Source organism: Centruroides sculpturatus, unplaced genomic scaffold (assembly GCF_000671375.1).
Source record: "Centruroides sculpturatus isolate CEXI.00-Female unplaced genomic scaffold, Cexi_2.0 scaffold660, whole genome shotgun sequence".
NCBI classification, from domain to species: domain Eukaryota; kingdom Metazoa; phylum Arthropoda; class Arachnida; order Scorpiones; family Buthidae; genus Centruroides; species Centruroides sculpturatus.
Window position 1 is genome coordinate 125,742 of NW_019385748.1, and position 14,885 is coordinate 140,626.

Consider the following 14,885-nt stretch of genomic DNA (forward strand, 5'->3'; position numbering starts at 1 on the left):
AATATATTTATTTTGTTTGTACAAAATAAAAAAATAATTTTTAACGATACAATAGTCTTTGTTAGGCTTAACATCGACGAAAATTCAACGCGAAGCGACACGCAACGGAGAAAAATTTCGACATCGGATACGTTAAACTATTTTTTCGTACGTAAATCAGTTATCCGAAATATCAGTTATCCGGACAACCCCAGTCCCCAATTGATTCGGAAAATCGACGCTCTACTGTATTAATTTAATGCAAATGTATACATACCCAATAATATTAAACAGAAAAAATAAATATATTTAATAAAAAGCTTTGTTTTAATGAATGTACAATGTCGCGGCTCAGTAAATACATCAACACTGAAATGAAAATCAGTCTAGCATAGGGGAAATCGGGGAATTACACCTCGAAACGGCGAATTGCGCAACGGCATTATTGTGAATCGGTGCAAATTGAACCGGCGTAAACCAAGGGCTATCTGTATTTATTCCAGACAATTTACACTCAGCACTTACTTCTTGTCTAATGATAAGAAGTAAGTGCTGAATGTATTATTGTACACCCTGTTTTTGTTTTAAATGTTTTTACTTTGATTCCTGAGCATTTGTGCCCATTATCATTGCTGTGATAAGCCCTTACTATTATCTCCCTCACAGTTATAGATATTTTAATTAATTTAATTATACCTAGGGCTAAAAGCAATTTCTGTAATAATTTTATAACAAATCATGCATAATAAAACGTCAAAATGTGTTGGTGTATCTCTGTTGATAGTCAAAATGATTATCACTAAAAGTAAGAACATTGATAATATTAACAAAATCAGATTCATTAAAGAAAGTTTCAACTTTTGGAAAGAAAAGATCACAAAGACTTCAGTTATAGATTTGGATGATTTCTGTTTGTCAGTTGATTGTATATAACTGTTTCAGAAATTTTTAGAGAAGGTAATTATCTGACACTTTCTTCTATTAAAGAAAAGTTAAATGAAAATATTTAATTTATGGGAGGTAAGAAGTCTTCACTAAATTATATTTTAGCAGAAAAGCATCAATTAAAATATAGAAAAATAAGTTAATAAATCTTGTTTCTTGGTTAATATATTAATAAGTTAATGATGAAATGAACTTTCAAAGACATGCTATTTTAAGAGCACCTTCATTGTGATTTTAATCCTATAGAATTAATAATATGTGAAAAAAATTGATTCAATCAAAAAATGTTTCATTTAAACTTACTGATGTGGAGAAATTCACATTATCTGCCACTGAAACTGTTACAATTTGTATCTGGAGAAATGCAGTGAAACATACACTGAATATCGAACAGATATATTAGGAATTCAATCATTTAATAGAAGAGTGTATTGAACTATTAATTATCATTTTTGAAGATGAAGAAACCAGTACAGTCAATTCCCCTATAACACTGTTGATTATTCCATTTTATATGAATTCCATGTTGTATGAGTCACTTAGATTTTACAAATAATGTGCCGGGCTGTGAATGGTTCACATATTTGTAAAATCTAAGTGACTGGTACAACATGGAATTCATATAAAACAGAATAATCAACAGTGTTATAGGGGGTCGACTGTAATAGTGAAGATAAACTCAGAGTATAGATATTCTTGAAACTTCCTAAGCTTGACTGTGCATTTTTTAAAAGAGTCCTTTTAATTAAGGATTATTTTTAGTCCTTTTTAGGACTAAAATGGTTAATAAAGAGTAGCCAAATCATTAAAAGACTTTCAAAAATAAAATTTGAAGCATAAATCATAAAAACATATTAGAAAATCAACACAAAAATAAAAATAAGAAAACTGAAATCTTAACAAAATATTTAATATTAAATATTTAGAGAGTATAGATTTATAATAAGTGTTAATCAATAGTCAAAACCATAGTAAATAATAGTAATATTTTTTATAATTTAATATAATTTATTTTATAGTTATAATAATTTTGTATATATATATTACTATTAAATTATNAAGAGGACGCCAGTCGGAAATAGCGATCAAAGTCGCGATTTTGAATGAAAATATCAAAATAACAATAGACTAGTAAATTTAAATCTAAAAAGAAGAAAATTTACTGATAAGGTTGTAAAAATAAAAAAAATCAATTACGATGATTATAGATATCACCTATTTGCCATATTTGCTGTATACACTACAAAACAATTTGCATATTCAAGTGGTTTATTATTAGAATTTGTGAGATTTTGTTATATCTTTATAAATCGTAATTTATTGTTTAATTTAACAATTGTATTAAATTTGACAAATAAAAAATTGCATTATTTGGAAAAAATGCTATTTTTGATTGACATCCTCTTAACCCAGGGGTCGGCAACCTTTTGAGCCGGAAGAGCCAAAAATTACAATTTACAAAATTTCAAAGTTTTTAAAGAGCCACAAAATTTTTTCTTCCAACAACAAATAGTACTGGCATAAATAAAGTTTTTTGATAAAAAAAAAAGCTAATCTATTTATTCAGAATTGTCTTGCGTCGAAAGCGAATTAATCCTCATAGAAACATCTGACGATGGCGTCATTCGAGAGCTTCCGACAAACTGACGACAGTGACGACGCGTGTCACGGGGGAGGGGTGCGATGAAAAGCGAGTACAAGTGGCTGAGAGATAGAATCGGTGCCGAATCCTCGTTAATCGATTCAGAACGATTTTTAAATGTTTTTTTTTGATAAAATAAATAATATTTGCGTATGGAACTAAAGAGCCGCAGCTTCACTTCCAAAGAGCCACATGTGGCTCGCGAACCGCAGGTTGCCGACCCCTGTCTTAACCCAAAAGTACCAAAATTTTTTCTTAACATGCTAGCTAAACCTTTCATCTTTTGTTGGACAAACTATATTACATTAGTGCAGATAAATAAATAAATTATTAGTATAATGTGAAAGGATTTTTTCCTTTTTTCAAACATTTGAATTATATTATTCTGTTTTCTGTTCTTGAAAAATATTTATAAAATTGGTATAGAATTAAATCAGAAATAAATGACACCAAATCATAGAAATAAGTTGTCTATTTTAATTCTATATTAAACAGAATTCATCTGCTGAAACAACTTTATTAAATCTTTTGTTTTCAATTGATGCTCAGTCTGTCTGTATATATAAATTTCACTTAAAATCAAATTTCTGCCTTAAATATATAGTGCCTAAACTTTTTTCAATATTCATATTGTTATAATATTGAAAAGGTGTATTATTAATATAATTTATTAATTACATTAGAAATTAATTAGACTAGAAAGTAATTTTTATTATATTTAATATAATGTTTTAAAATTTAACATATTTTTTCATTATAAGAAGCTCCATGGCAGAAAGATAAAATAGAACCAATGGACACAATATTTGTCAGAGAAGTTAAAGAAGGTAGCCCAGCTCATAAAGCAGGATTAGTTACAGGTGACAGAATTATTACTATAAATGGAGAACCTTTAGCTGGAAAAACATATTCAGAAGTAATTGATCTTATATACAAAAGGTGAATTTTAAAATATATTTGTCAATTAATACTATAAATTTTTTATGTTACACTCAAAATACCATATTTACTCGAGTATAAGACGATCTTGTATATAGGAGGAGGTATGACTTTAAAGATCAAAATAAAGAAACATTAGATTTATTAATACAATTCTAATTTTATTTAGTTTAATCACAAATAAAATATCAAATGCAGGTAAATGCACACATTGTTAAAAATTACTGGCATTTTAAACTTCAAGTAAAAATCTTGTAAAATTGACAACATAATTTGTTCATGTAAAGCTGGACAATTATTGGGAACCTTTTTTGCCAATTCTTAACAGTCGAATTCACTCTTCGTTGATTACACTTACGAGTTTCTCCAAATTCTGATTTCCAAATAATCATCTGTTTTTACGTGGGAATGAATTAAAACTTATATCGGACTCCCTTGTAATTTTGAAATTCAATTCAAAAGCTTTGCTTTTCCTATTACTATTCATCTTTACTCCTGATAATACACAAGAATGATTCAAACAACCCAGATAAAATACTTTTGTTTTTAAACACCAGAAAGTGAGAATCTGGTAAAAAAAAATGCGAATATACAGTTTACAAAAATTATTGCAAAAACGAAATGAATTCTTCACTCATGCGTATAGGACAACCTAGGTTATTGACGCAGTGAAAAATGAATAAAAACCTTGTCTTATATGTGAGTAAATACAGTATATATAGTATATATATATATATTGAATATCCAGGACTGTTGAGTCAGAAGACTTAATTCCACCTCCAACTTTGACTCAAAGAATTTTAAGTCTGACTCAGATTTCAACTTGTAGAATTTTAGAATGTCCAATTCCAATTCAGACTCCTTCCTTTAAAGAATAGTTTAAAATATACTTTAATTTTATTAACCCAAAATAGAATTTCATCACTACCAAGTGAATATCAGGTTATTTTTTTAATGTATTTTTTAAGTGAATCATCAGACATTCCAGGGATGTTGTTGCAAGGAGTGGTGTTTCCTACACTAATACTCTTCTGCCAATCCCTATTGCCACTTCACTTAAATTTAAAACTAAACAATGTAAAAACAGAATATCACAAATAATTGATTATTAGATGAAACAGAAAACAGATGCATTGGACTCAAATACTAGGCTACATGAACAGCCACGAGGTAAAGAAGAATAAAATTCAATGCTTGTTCTTGTTCAGACTTTTCTTTTTTATTGAGCATTGTCATGTGTACCACTGGTTTGCATATGGCTTGCATATGACATGCAAAGAACTGCCCATATTGGCATGGCAGTCTTTGCACAATAATGTGTTGCTAGTGATTGTAGACTTGTATTTTTATGGTAGCCTACCCACTTATTCAAGACTAATCAAGCCATCAGCTATGCAGGTGATCCACACAGAAATTTGTGGCTACATCCCTGCATTCCTATCAAAATTGAAGATACTTACCTTTTTTTTTATACAAAGTTTTTTGTTATTACCAATATCATCATCATCATCATTTTCAACCACACATTGACACACAATTTTTGCATCTGTAGTTTTAGTAAAGTATTGAAAAACACTAGATTTAACTGAGTTGTTTTAGCCATTTTGTATGAATCTTTTGACAATAAAAATTTAGAATTAGCTAGCACAGAATGTATTCAAATATAAAATTTCTGAAAATAAAATCAACAGTAATTAATGACATGCAAAGAAAGATCATGAAATAGGGGAATAATCATAAATAAGATGTTGTATTTAAGGAGGCTCCTAAATTGCAAGGTAGAGATTAACATGCCTATTAAGAATGTAATATAAAGTACATAATAAAACAAAAACACAAGTCATAGTTGGTCCATTTTTACTGATTTTAACTCCTCCAGTAATGGATTTGCTTCTGACTGAGTTCTTGACTCCAACTCCACAATTCTGGGTACATCACTGGTTTTCAATTCAACTACTGGGTTGAACCTGATCTTAACCTGGTTGAATTGAAAAATCAATGTTATAACATATTTCTTCAATTCTAAATGTTACCTATTTTTATTTGTCCAAACTAAGACACACATAGCCCACACATTACTTTATACATGTTATATAATATAAGAGTTCATATAGATCAAATCACTGCTTATGTATTTATGAATTATATATAAATTAAATTTTTAAATATTTATTTCATTAATAAATTATTTTTGTATTAAATATTCAAATTATATATTTTATTTTTGTTTTTAGTGGAAATTCATTACAAATGTTAGTTGTTCCAAAAGAAGATGATATTTTGCAAGTGGTAAGATTAAAATTTTGTTGTTTAACTAATAAAATTCATTAAATTAATATTTTTAAAAAATTTTTTTATTTTATCTCTAGTATTTTGCAAGTTCAGCATATCAGCCAGTAGAACGAGAACCAACATCATCAACACATCCTCAGTTACATTTTACACCTTGGAGTTCTTTAAATGATCAAAAAATTAGTGAATTACAAACATCAAATGATGATAGTGTGCAAAATAAAAATCATTTGGAAAAGGATGAGAAAGTTTCTTCAAATAAACAAAGTGAAGTAACTGAAATACATCAAAAGTCCTCAGAATTTCCAGTAGCTGAGAAAAGTAGTGATAATTGGGATGTGCAAGAAGATCTTTCTAAATTACAGTTGAAAGATGTTTTATGTTGTAGAGAAAGTGTTTCTTTGCCAGATACTTCTAGAGAACAAGCAAAAAAATATGTATTTGATGAAACTGCATCTAGTTGGGAAGGATCATGTAAATCAGTTGACATTGGTGGAAGTCATACAACATTATCAAGTTATTCATCTGCTAGACCACATAGATTCCACGATACTCTTTCAAAATTACTCTATGATATGTGGTATCATCCTGATACAAGGCAAGATACTTCTCTTAATTTAGATAATTCTTTTGATTCTCATAAACATTATTCAAGTGATTTAGGAGATAGTGATGAGAAACAAGATCATAAATCAGGAGGAATTGCTACTTTAATTTCAAGAACAATGAAAGCATTGGTAGCACATCCTTCAGATTTTAAATTATTTTCCTCAGAAACTCAGTCATCTTTAAATCCAAGAAAGGCTAATAGTGATTCTAAAGTTAATATTGTATCATCTAATGGTAGCTCAGAAAAACTTTTACCAACTACTAGTTCAGAAACATTACATAACTCTCATAGTTCAATTTATGCTGGACATAAAACTATAAAAGGAAAATACCAAAAAGTGAAACCTCATATTCATCATAAAATGATAAAAGTCAACAATCATTCATTTGACAGTATTGATTCATTAGATAAGAATAAATCCTCAGGAAACTGTACAGATAATGATCAAATTTCTTCTTTACATTTAGTAGCGCAGCGTCTTCATTTATTTGAATCTGGACAATTAGTAGAAAAATCAATGGAACGTACTAAATTTTATCAAAGTGAACTAGCTCGTATGAGTGAACAAAGCCAAACACCTATTGTTTCAGTTAGAACTGCTCAGTTTGAACATTTTTCTCCGACTTATAAATATAGTGATAGCAAGTTTTTATCGTCATCATCATCAAAAGAAAAACATATCAACAATATAGAGCAGCAACCTGCATCTCTTCCTAATCTTTCTACAACAGAAAATAAAATTGTTGGTAAGTATAAATAAAAATTATCGTTATTGTTAAGATGGTTGTGTAAATATGATCTGGTTGATACTAGTGCTAAATTGTGAGGTGAGAACCAGAGGATTCTATTTCTATTAAAGAAAAAAAATTATGTTTTTTAATCTATTGTTTGGACAATCATCTTTTTGTTAACAAAGTTTTGTCATTTTATGAGCAGTAAGAGTGTGAGAGACAAGTTTTGACCTGAAAATTTGGTTCTAATCTATAAATGCTGGTGAAACTTTAAACTTGAAATGGTTCTGCTATAAAATTGTTTCTAAGTTAGAGAACTCTCTGGTTCTCTCTTCATGAAATATTATGTCAGACTAAGTTCAAAGCAAAACTACTTATTAAATTTACAACTATTAACTTTTTATGTTGTTAGTATGTGTTCAGTAAGTTTTAACTTTATGACATATATTTAGTATTTCCAGTTTCTGTAATATGGTATTAAAGTTATGATTTAATATTTCTATACTTCTTTATAATTGATACAGTAAAACCTGAGGAATAGACAAATGCAGGAACAATAAAAATATTATCTGTTTTTCCAAAATGCTTTACTAATTATTGGTCAAGTTCTGTATAATTGATTTTATTTCTGATGTAGATATTTTATATGCTGTGAGTGTCTGAAATAATAATTTATTATGTATATGATTTTATTTTATTTACTAATAAATGCATATGTGTGATGGGAAAAAAACATATATCCTATGCATAATGCATAAATATTATAGGCAATTTCTGGTTATAAAACTTTCCTTGGCATGTCAAATGTCATTTGTATTATTGTCGCACAGCTGTGATGGTCATGACCTAACCAGAATGCTTTTTTCTTTTGAAGCTGTTTTATAAAAACAATATTGTGGGTATACTTAGAGTTTTGATTTCTTAAGAAATTGAACAAATTTTTTTTTCCACTCACACAAGTCTTGTAGCGATAAGTTTGAACTAAATTTTCCTGTAGACATTTCTTTCACATATCCTGAAATATTAGCATACAAAATTTGATTGCACTAGGATTGCTATGTATTCCTTCCAGGCAGCAGAGAGTAGGAATACTTTAATTATGAAGAAGTCTCCCTAAAGAGACACTATTAGACAGCCAGCAATTTGTCACAGTTTCATTGAAATAATCTTGATTAATCCTTTGACTAGAGTTCAGCAAAGCTCAGCTATTTGGAAATACTGAGCTGAGGTCTTGACAGATAAGCTGTGAGCTGAGCTCTGAATTTGGACGAGAGCTGAGAGCCAAGTCAAATGAAGCTGATATGAATGAATGATATGAAATTAATGATAATAACTGCTTGATTATAACAGTTTATATTGCTAGAGCTAATGTTACACCAAGCTATGTATATTGATTGTATTTATATGTATATTTTATGCTCATCATTTATTATTATTTGATTTTGGTTTTGTGTAATGTTCACTTTTTTAAAGTTGTTTTCTGTTCTTTTATTCATATTTAAATTTGTTGTATTTGATATTTTGTTACAATGTTATATTCTAATGATAGAATGTAATTCTATGCTTGAAGATGGTTTGTAGAACAAGCTGAAAATGTTTGTGATTATTAAATGTTTTTCTTGGCAAAATAAGGTGTTGTATGTAATTTATACTAAGCTTTTTCCAAAAATAATCTACTGCATCTAATAAAGAAATTACTGTTTTATTTATTATCAATATCTTCCATATTACTAATAATTTTTCTGTATTGTCATTTAACATTTCTTGATCCATAGATATGTTAGTGCAATTTGGAAGAAGGAACACAAGCCTAATGTTCAATTTTCTAAAAATTGAACATGGAACACAACATTAGGCTGTTGTGTTTCATGATGTGCTGAACAATTAAAAATAATGATTAAAACTTTTTTCATTTTTCAATAAGTTCTCTGTTCCATCTTTGAATCTCTTCTTGAAAAATGTCAGATGTCATCTGTGACACTTGATTGGCTTTGAAATGTACTGGTGGTATTTTTATGTGAAAATGGTTAGTCTTTTGCAAGTTTTCCACCTACACACTTTTCATTTTTAAACTCAAATGTTCTATCTGATAGAAATTTATAAAAGAAAAAAATTCTCAGTTACAATGTTACAAATGTCTTTGTATGTGTAATTATAACCACATGTCTCTTAACCAGTTTTCAGTGTCTTGTAGATTTATACTTCTTGCTTCTCCATGCACTTTTCCAAAATTTATGCCATGTCTTTGTTTAAAATGATTCAACCATCCATTAGAACTAAAAGTTAGCATTGCTTAGTAATCATCCAAATTCTGCTTTTTGCATAAATATTGGTTCAGTTACCAATAAGTTGGCACTTTTGCATTGATTAAACCACTGATTAAGTGTTGTTAATATTGGTTTTTCACAAATCTTGATTTTTTCACTTGTTCCTTGCCATCTCGAAAACATTTCAAAATTTTCTGTTTTTGTTATCATAAATGCTGTAGAATTTACTATAAGTAATAGATATGTGTTATATCAATGGTGTAACCACACCATTGATATAATACATTCTTTATATTCTTTTAAAAGGTCAATTTTTCAAAAAAATATATTTCCTCAAAAAACTTCATGGGTTAATGCCACAGAAATAACCACCGTTTTTTTGCCTGGACTGCATTTAATCAGAGACAAAAGCTTGTCTTCGAAATGCTAAGCCAAACAGGAGTAATATATGAAATAAAATGTACATGTAAGAAACCAGCGATATACATTGGCGAAACAGGAAGGCAACTCGGTACCAGAATAAAAGAACATAAAGCAGAAATTAGACTTAATTATAACCAGTCACCATGGACAAATCACTGTATGGAATTTGGATGCACAATCAACAAAAAAAGTGTAAAAATAATCCATAGAGAAAAAGGCAGTTACTTACAAAAATTCAAAGAGCACTTTGAAATAGTTAATAAAAACAAAACCATAAACCTAAATGATGGAATGAAGGTTGACAACGTGTGGGAGGAAATGGGAGGAGCTAAAGGGAAAGAAAACAAAAAGAGGGGAAAATGGTCTAAAAATGCCTTAGGGGGCACAACATCAACACTGGGCAGATGTATGTCTAAACATAAAACAGGTTAGTTAACTATTGTACAAATATATCCAAAATTTATACAAACATCTCCAAACCCGATATACAATATAGCTACATACCAACAGAATGCCGAAAATCTATCGGGCTAGTTTAATGCTAATTATTAAATAAATTACGTAATCAATTTGGCACTAGAGGTAAGCGTTAGACACCATCTCTTATTAATAATAATTATAAATTAATTAATTAATTTAAACAATTTAGAACCGCTAGGAGAAAAAATCGGCCCGGATGATGGCCGGTTGAGAGCCTTATGAGATGTAGGACGTGGGCACTGAATGTGTCCCCAGCCGGCGTTGTAATAACCGTCGATGGTTATATAGTTAGCTTATATACGCTGGAAAAGGAGATCGGACTGGAGGTCCGGATAGCGTAACTGGCAACGCATCTGCACGGTAAGCAGGAGTTGTGGGTTCGAGTCCCGCTCCGGGCCGATTTTTTCTTCCAGCGGTTCTAAATTGTTTAAATTAATTTATTTATTTATAATTATTAATATTAATAAGAGATGGCGCCTAATGCTTACCTCTAGTGCCAAATTGATTACGTAATTTATTTAATAATTAGCATTAAACTAGCCCGATAGATTTTCGGCATTCTGTTGGTATGTAGCTATATCCAAAATTGTTGTAATTTACCGTAATAACAAATGTAATAGTCAAATTTACCAATTTATAGAAATGTAAAACCTGAAGAGGGGTGCAAGTTACACAAAAATATTGCACCCAAAATGCATAGTAAATAAGTAAATAAAGAATACGAAGATAAGCTTTTGTCTCTGATTAAATCCAGGCAAAAAAAGGTGGTTATTTCTGTGGAATTAACCCATGAAGTTTCATCAATTTTTTGAGGAAATATATTTTTTTTTGAAAAATGACCTTTTAAAAGCTATAGAATTTGTTAAGTCCAACTTTTGATACACATCTGCTTATCTTCCCCCACTGTCAATGGCTTTAATTATCACTACTTTATGGGCTGATGTTATAGTTTTTCTTTTTAAATTTGCCATTTTCATTCACTTGATTTGACACTACTAAAATTCAGCAGTCCTTGCAAGCCTGTTGTCAATTAGTAGTGTGCAAATTCTACCTTATGTGGAAATATGACACACCAACAAGTTGTTCTAGGAAAGGTCAGGGTCAGTGGCTGCTAACTGGATTTTGACCCTATAAATCGTACCTCTACTAGAATATTTCCTTTATTAAATAAATTTATGATCAAATTTTGAAAATTCAGAAGTTTTTCAAATATGATGTTAAAACCAGGTTTTTTAACATTATGTATTATAGTAAAATTGTGGGACCAATAAAAATTTGATTTTGTCAGGATTGTCATTACATTTGATGTTGTTAAAACTGAGTTAAATTATGTATTCAGTGAAACCTTTCTTAATGGACACTTTTCTAAAGTAGACACCTCCATAACAGACAATTTTCAAGGCTCTGTATAAAAAAAGTGTATGACTTCAGTTGACCTCTTTTAAATAGAATATTATATCTATATTTATTGCTCTCTTTAAAAATTTTTATTGCTTGCAATTTATATTTTTGATTGTTTTTTTAACTGTGATATTAGTTATTTCATTTCTTACCAAGTGAACTTTCAATGCTAATATTTTGTATTTTAATCTTACTTGTGAATCAACATGCATATTGCATGATATTTCATTAGTCTATCTGCTGTGGGATTTCAGTTTGAACCAAATGTAGATGCTCATAATTTATCATGGATAGTTCAGATGTTGCAACATATCATATTTCCCTTACATACTGGCTCCACTATCATTGGTCTGACCCATTCAGAATGGACAAAAAAGTGGCTTTGATTTGCCACAGAGCATGTAATGGGCTAGTTGCCATATAAAACAATGATGACTTAAGTTTGATGAATACTACGCAATTTTGTTGACCAATTTTGACACTACAAAATGTGTTTAAACTCATTTAATTTTTAACAACTATAGTTTATAAAGAAAGAAACAAAATTTCTGGGAACATTTAAGATTAAAAATATTAATGATTTCTAGACAAGAATGAAATTTTTCAATTAATTAAAAATTTTCTGAGCTTAAATAGGATTTTTTTTAAATATAAAAATGAAAACTACATGTTTTAGATTTTTTTTATTTTCTAGTTATAAAAATTTTTAGTTATGTATTACATCAGATATTTTTAACATTTGTTTAGATTAAAATACAAAAAAGTTCTTTATCCTTAATAATATTTAAGAGTAAAAGGTAAATACAAAATTTCTTTCTAAACTCAGCATGACAAAATTTTGTTGATGAAAGATTTAATTTTCTCTAACAAGGAGACCCTACAGCTTTGGGGAAATGAATTTTGATGATTTTTGGTGTAGAGGTAGTACACCATGTGAGTGTACTACCTGTAAAATACTAAAGTGCAAAATTCAAATATAATCAAGAAAAACAAACTTAATTTATTGAAGCAATATTATATAATTACATATCATTGTCAGATGTACTTACATGATCCTGAATGATACTTATGGTAAAAACATTCAAAACAAAAATTCTGTCTACACCAAGAACAACAAATAAATGCTGCTTTTTTACAATTGCAAGGTATTTGTAAATGGTCTGATGAGAAACACGCTTCATTTACATTTGTAAAAAACTGTCTTATATCAAAGAGTCCACTGGCATACCAAGCATATTTTATCATGTTACAAAATATTGGTGCTGATAATTGATGATGGATAATTAAATGTATTTTCAGGCAATCCTCTCGAGAATGAATTTCATAATTTTTGTCCAGTAGTACAGTGTTATTTTGTAATCATTTAATGAAATTTTTTATTTGTCTATAAAAATAGACATCACATGGTTGAACTAATGGAGTACATTTTAGTGGTATAATTTTAATTGTGCATGTAGGCATTTTTTCATCATCTTGAAATACTTCATCATACAATTCTGCTTTTGTTTGTCCTGTCCATGAGTCAATGAGTAAAAGAAATTTATTCTTCTGAACATATGTCATCAAATATTTTGTCAGGAAATTAGTATAGAGATCAGTGGTTAGTTTTCCTGATTTTGATGATGTGACGGCAACACTTGTATATTTTTTTATATATTCTTCCATGTTTCTCTTTATTCTTGACCCAAAATTACCTGTAGGCTCTTGTAAACAAATATAAACATTTAATTTTCTGGATAATGTTATACCGTATTGTGCTATATATATATGTGTGAAACCTCGTTCATGTCTTGTGTTCTTACGAACTCTGTTTTACTTCCTTTTTCCATTAATATTCTGTTGAAATTTGATTGGTATTGACATCCTGAAAACGTAACAAAATTATGATAAGTATTATGGTTTACTTTGATTAAATATAATAATGGAATATAAAGTACTTGGTTTATAGTTTAAAATTTTATATACCTGTTTGATCTGTATTGATGATGAAGTCACTATCAAAGATTGATATCAATCATTTTGTTTGAATATGAAATGTTTCTGCAGAGTCCAAGATATCTTCCATGGTACATGCTTCTTTTTGTGATACAAATTTGGTAATCTTTCATTGACAAATGTGGTGTCTTCATTTGAATTTATCCACCCACTGGTTTGATGCTTTAAATTGCAAATCAGGAAACTGACTAGTAGTAGCTAAAGCCCATTGCTGTAAATTTCTTGTGGTCACTTGTTTATAATTTTGTCTCACTTCGACACAGTGGTCATACATCCAAGAATCAATCAAATGATATTTATCAAAAATAGTTCCACCATGTTCAACATTTTTTTCCCATAATTTTAAATGAACCATTCTTTTCAAATGACTACATCCGTTTTTTTTTTTTTTTTGTAGTATTTAAAGTTTACATGCAGGGTGGGCTTTTGCTGCTTTTAAAACTTTGATTTTATATTCCAGTGAAATATATTCCTTCATTCTATATTTTTTTCATCAGGTACATAGTCATCAGATGAATCATCTTTAACTGCTTCAAAATTTCCTTCTGTACACTCTTCTTGGGCATAAATCAATTTGTCATCAATTATAAAGTTTTCTTTATTCAACACAACCAATGTATTATTGTATAATTCTGTGCCTATCAGCATAGCATCTTCAGATAGTGTATTAGAAGATGTTATTGCAATTAAATTATATTTGAAAAGTAAACTCTCATAATACACTACTCCATCTTTTAGCCACTGCTTCGATACATCACTGTATAAAAAGTTATCATCAACAGCTTTTTGTCACAACATGAAGAACTTTCTTCACTTGATGACATTATTTAATTATAAAATAATTTTTCAAAATAAATTTCACTGCACACATACATCTATTCGTGTCGAAATTCAGAAATGAACTGTTAGAATGAGTGAAAAAGACTCTAGACCAGTGTTTCTCAATGGGGGCAATATCGCCCCCATGTGGGCGTTTTTCCATGTTGAAGAGGCGATCAGTAACAATTTATATTTTCGGGGGCAAAAACAATTTTCTGGGTCATATGGTAAAACATTATATTAAGAATAATTAAATATTTTATTCATTATATCATACAATAATTAAACAAATAACATTATATAGTCACTAGTCTATTCAATGCAATACGAATTTGGTGTTAGTTTTGGCCTCGGCATCGGAA

The 14,885-nt window shown here is 29.2% G+C and overlaps 1 protein-coding gene across 1 annotated transcript in view; it reads left to right on the forward strand.

Moving 5' to 3' along the window:
* Positions 1 to 14,885, forward strand: part of LOC111641761 — a 131,157-nt gene that overhangs the window by 51,288 nt on the left and 64,984 nt on the right. The window contains exons 6-8 of the mRNA XM_023387974.1: positions 3,328 to 3,505; positions 5,740 to 5,794; positions 5,875 to 7,153. Of these exons, the coding sequence (XP_023243742.1) occupies positions 3,328 to 3,505; positions 5,740 to 5,794; positions 5,875 to 7,153 (1,512 nt within the window). The remainder of the gene's footprint in view (positions 1 to 3,327; positions 3,506 to 5,739; positions 5,795 to 5,874; positions 7,154 to 14,885) is intronic.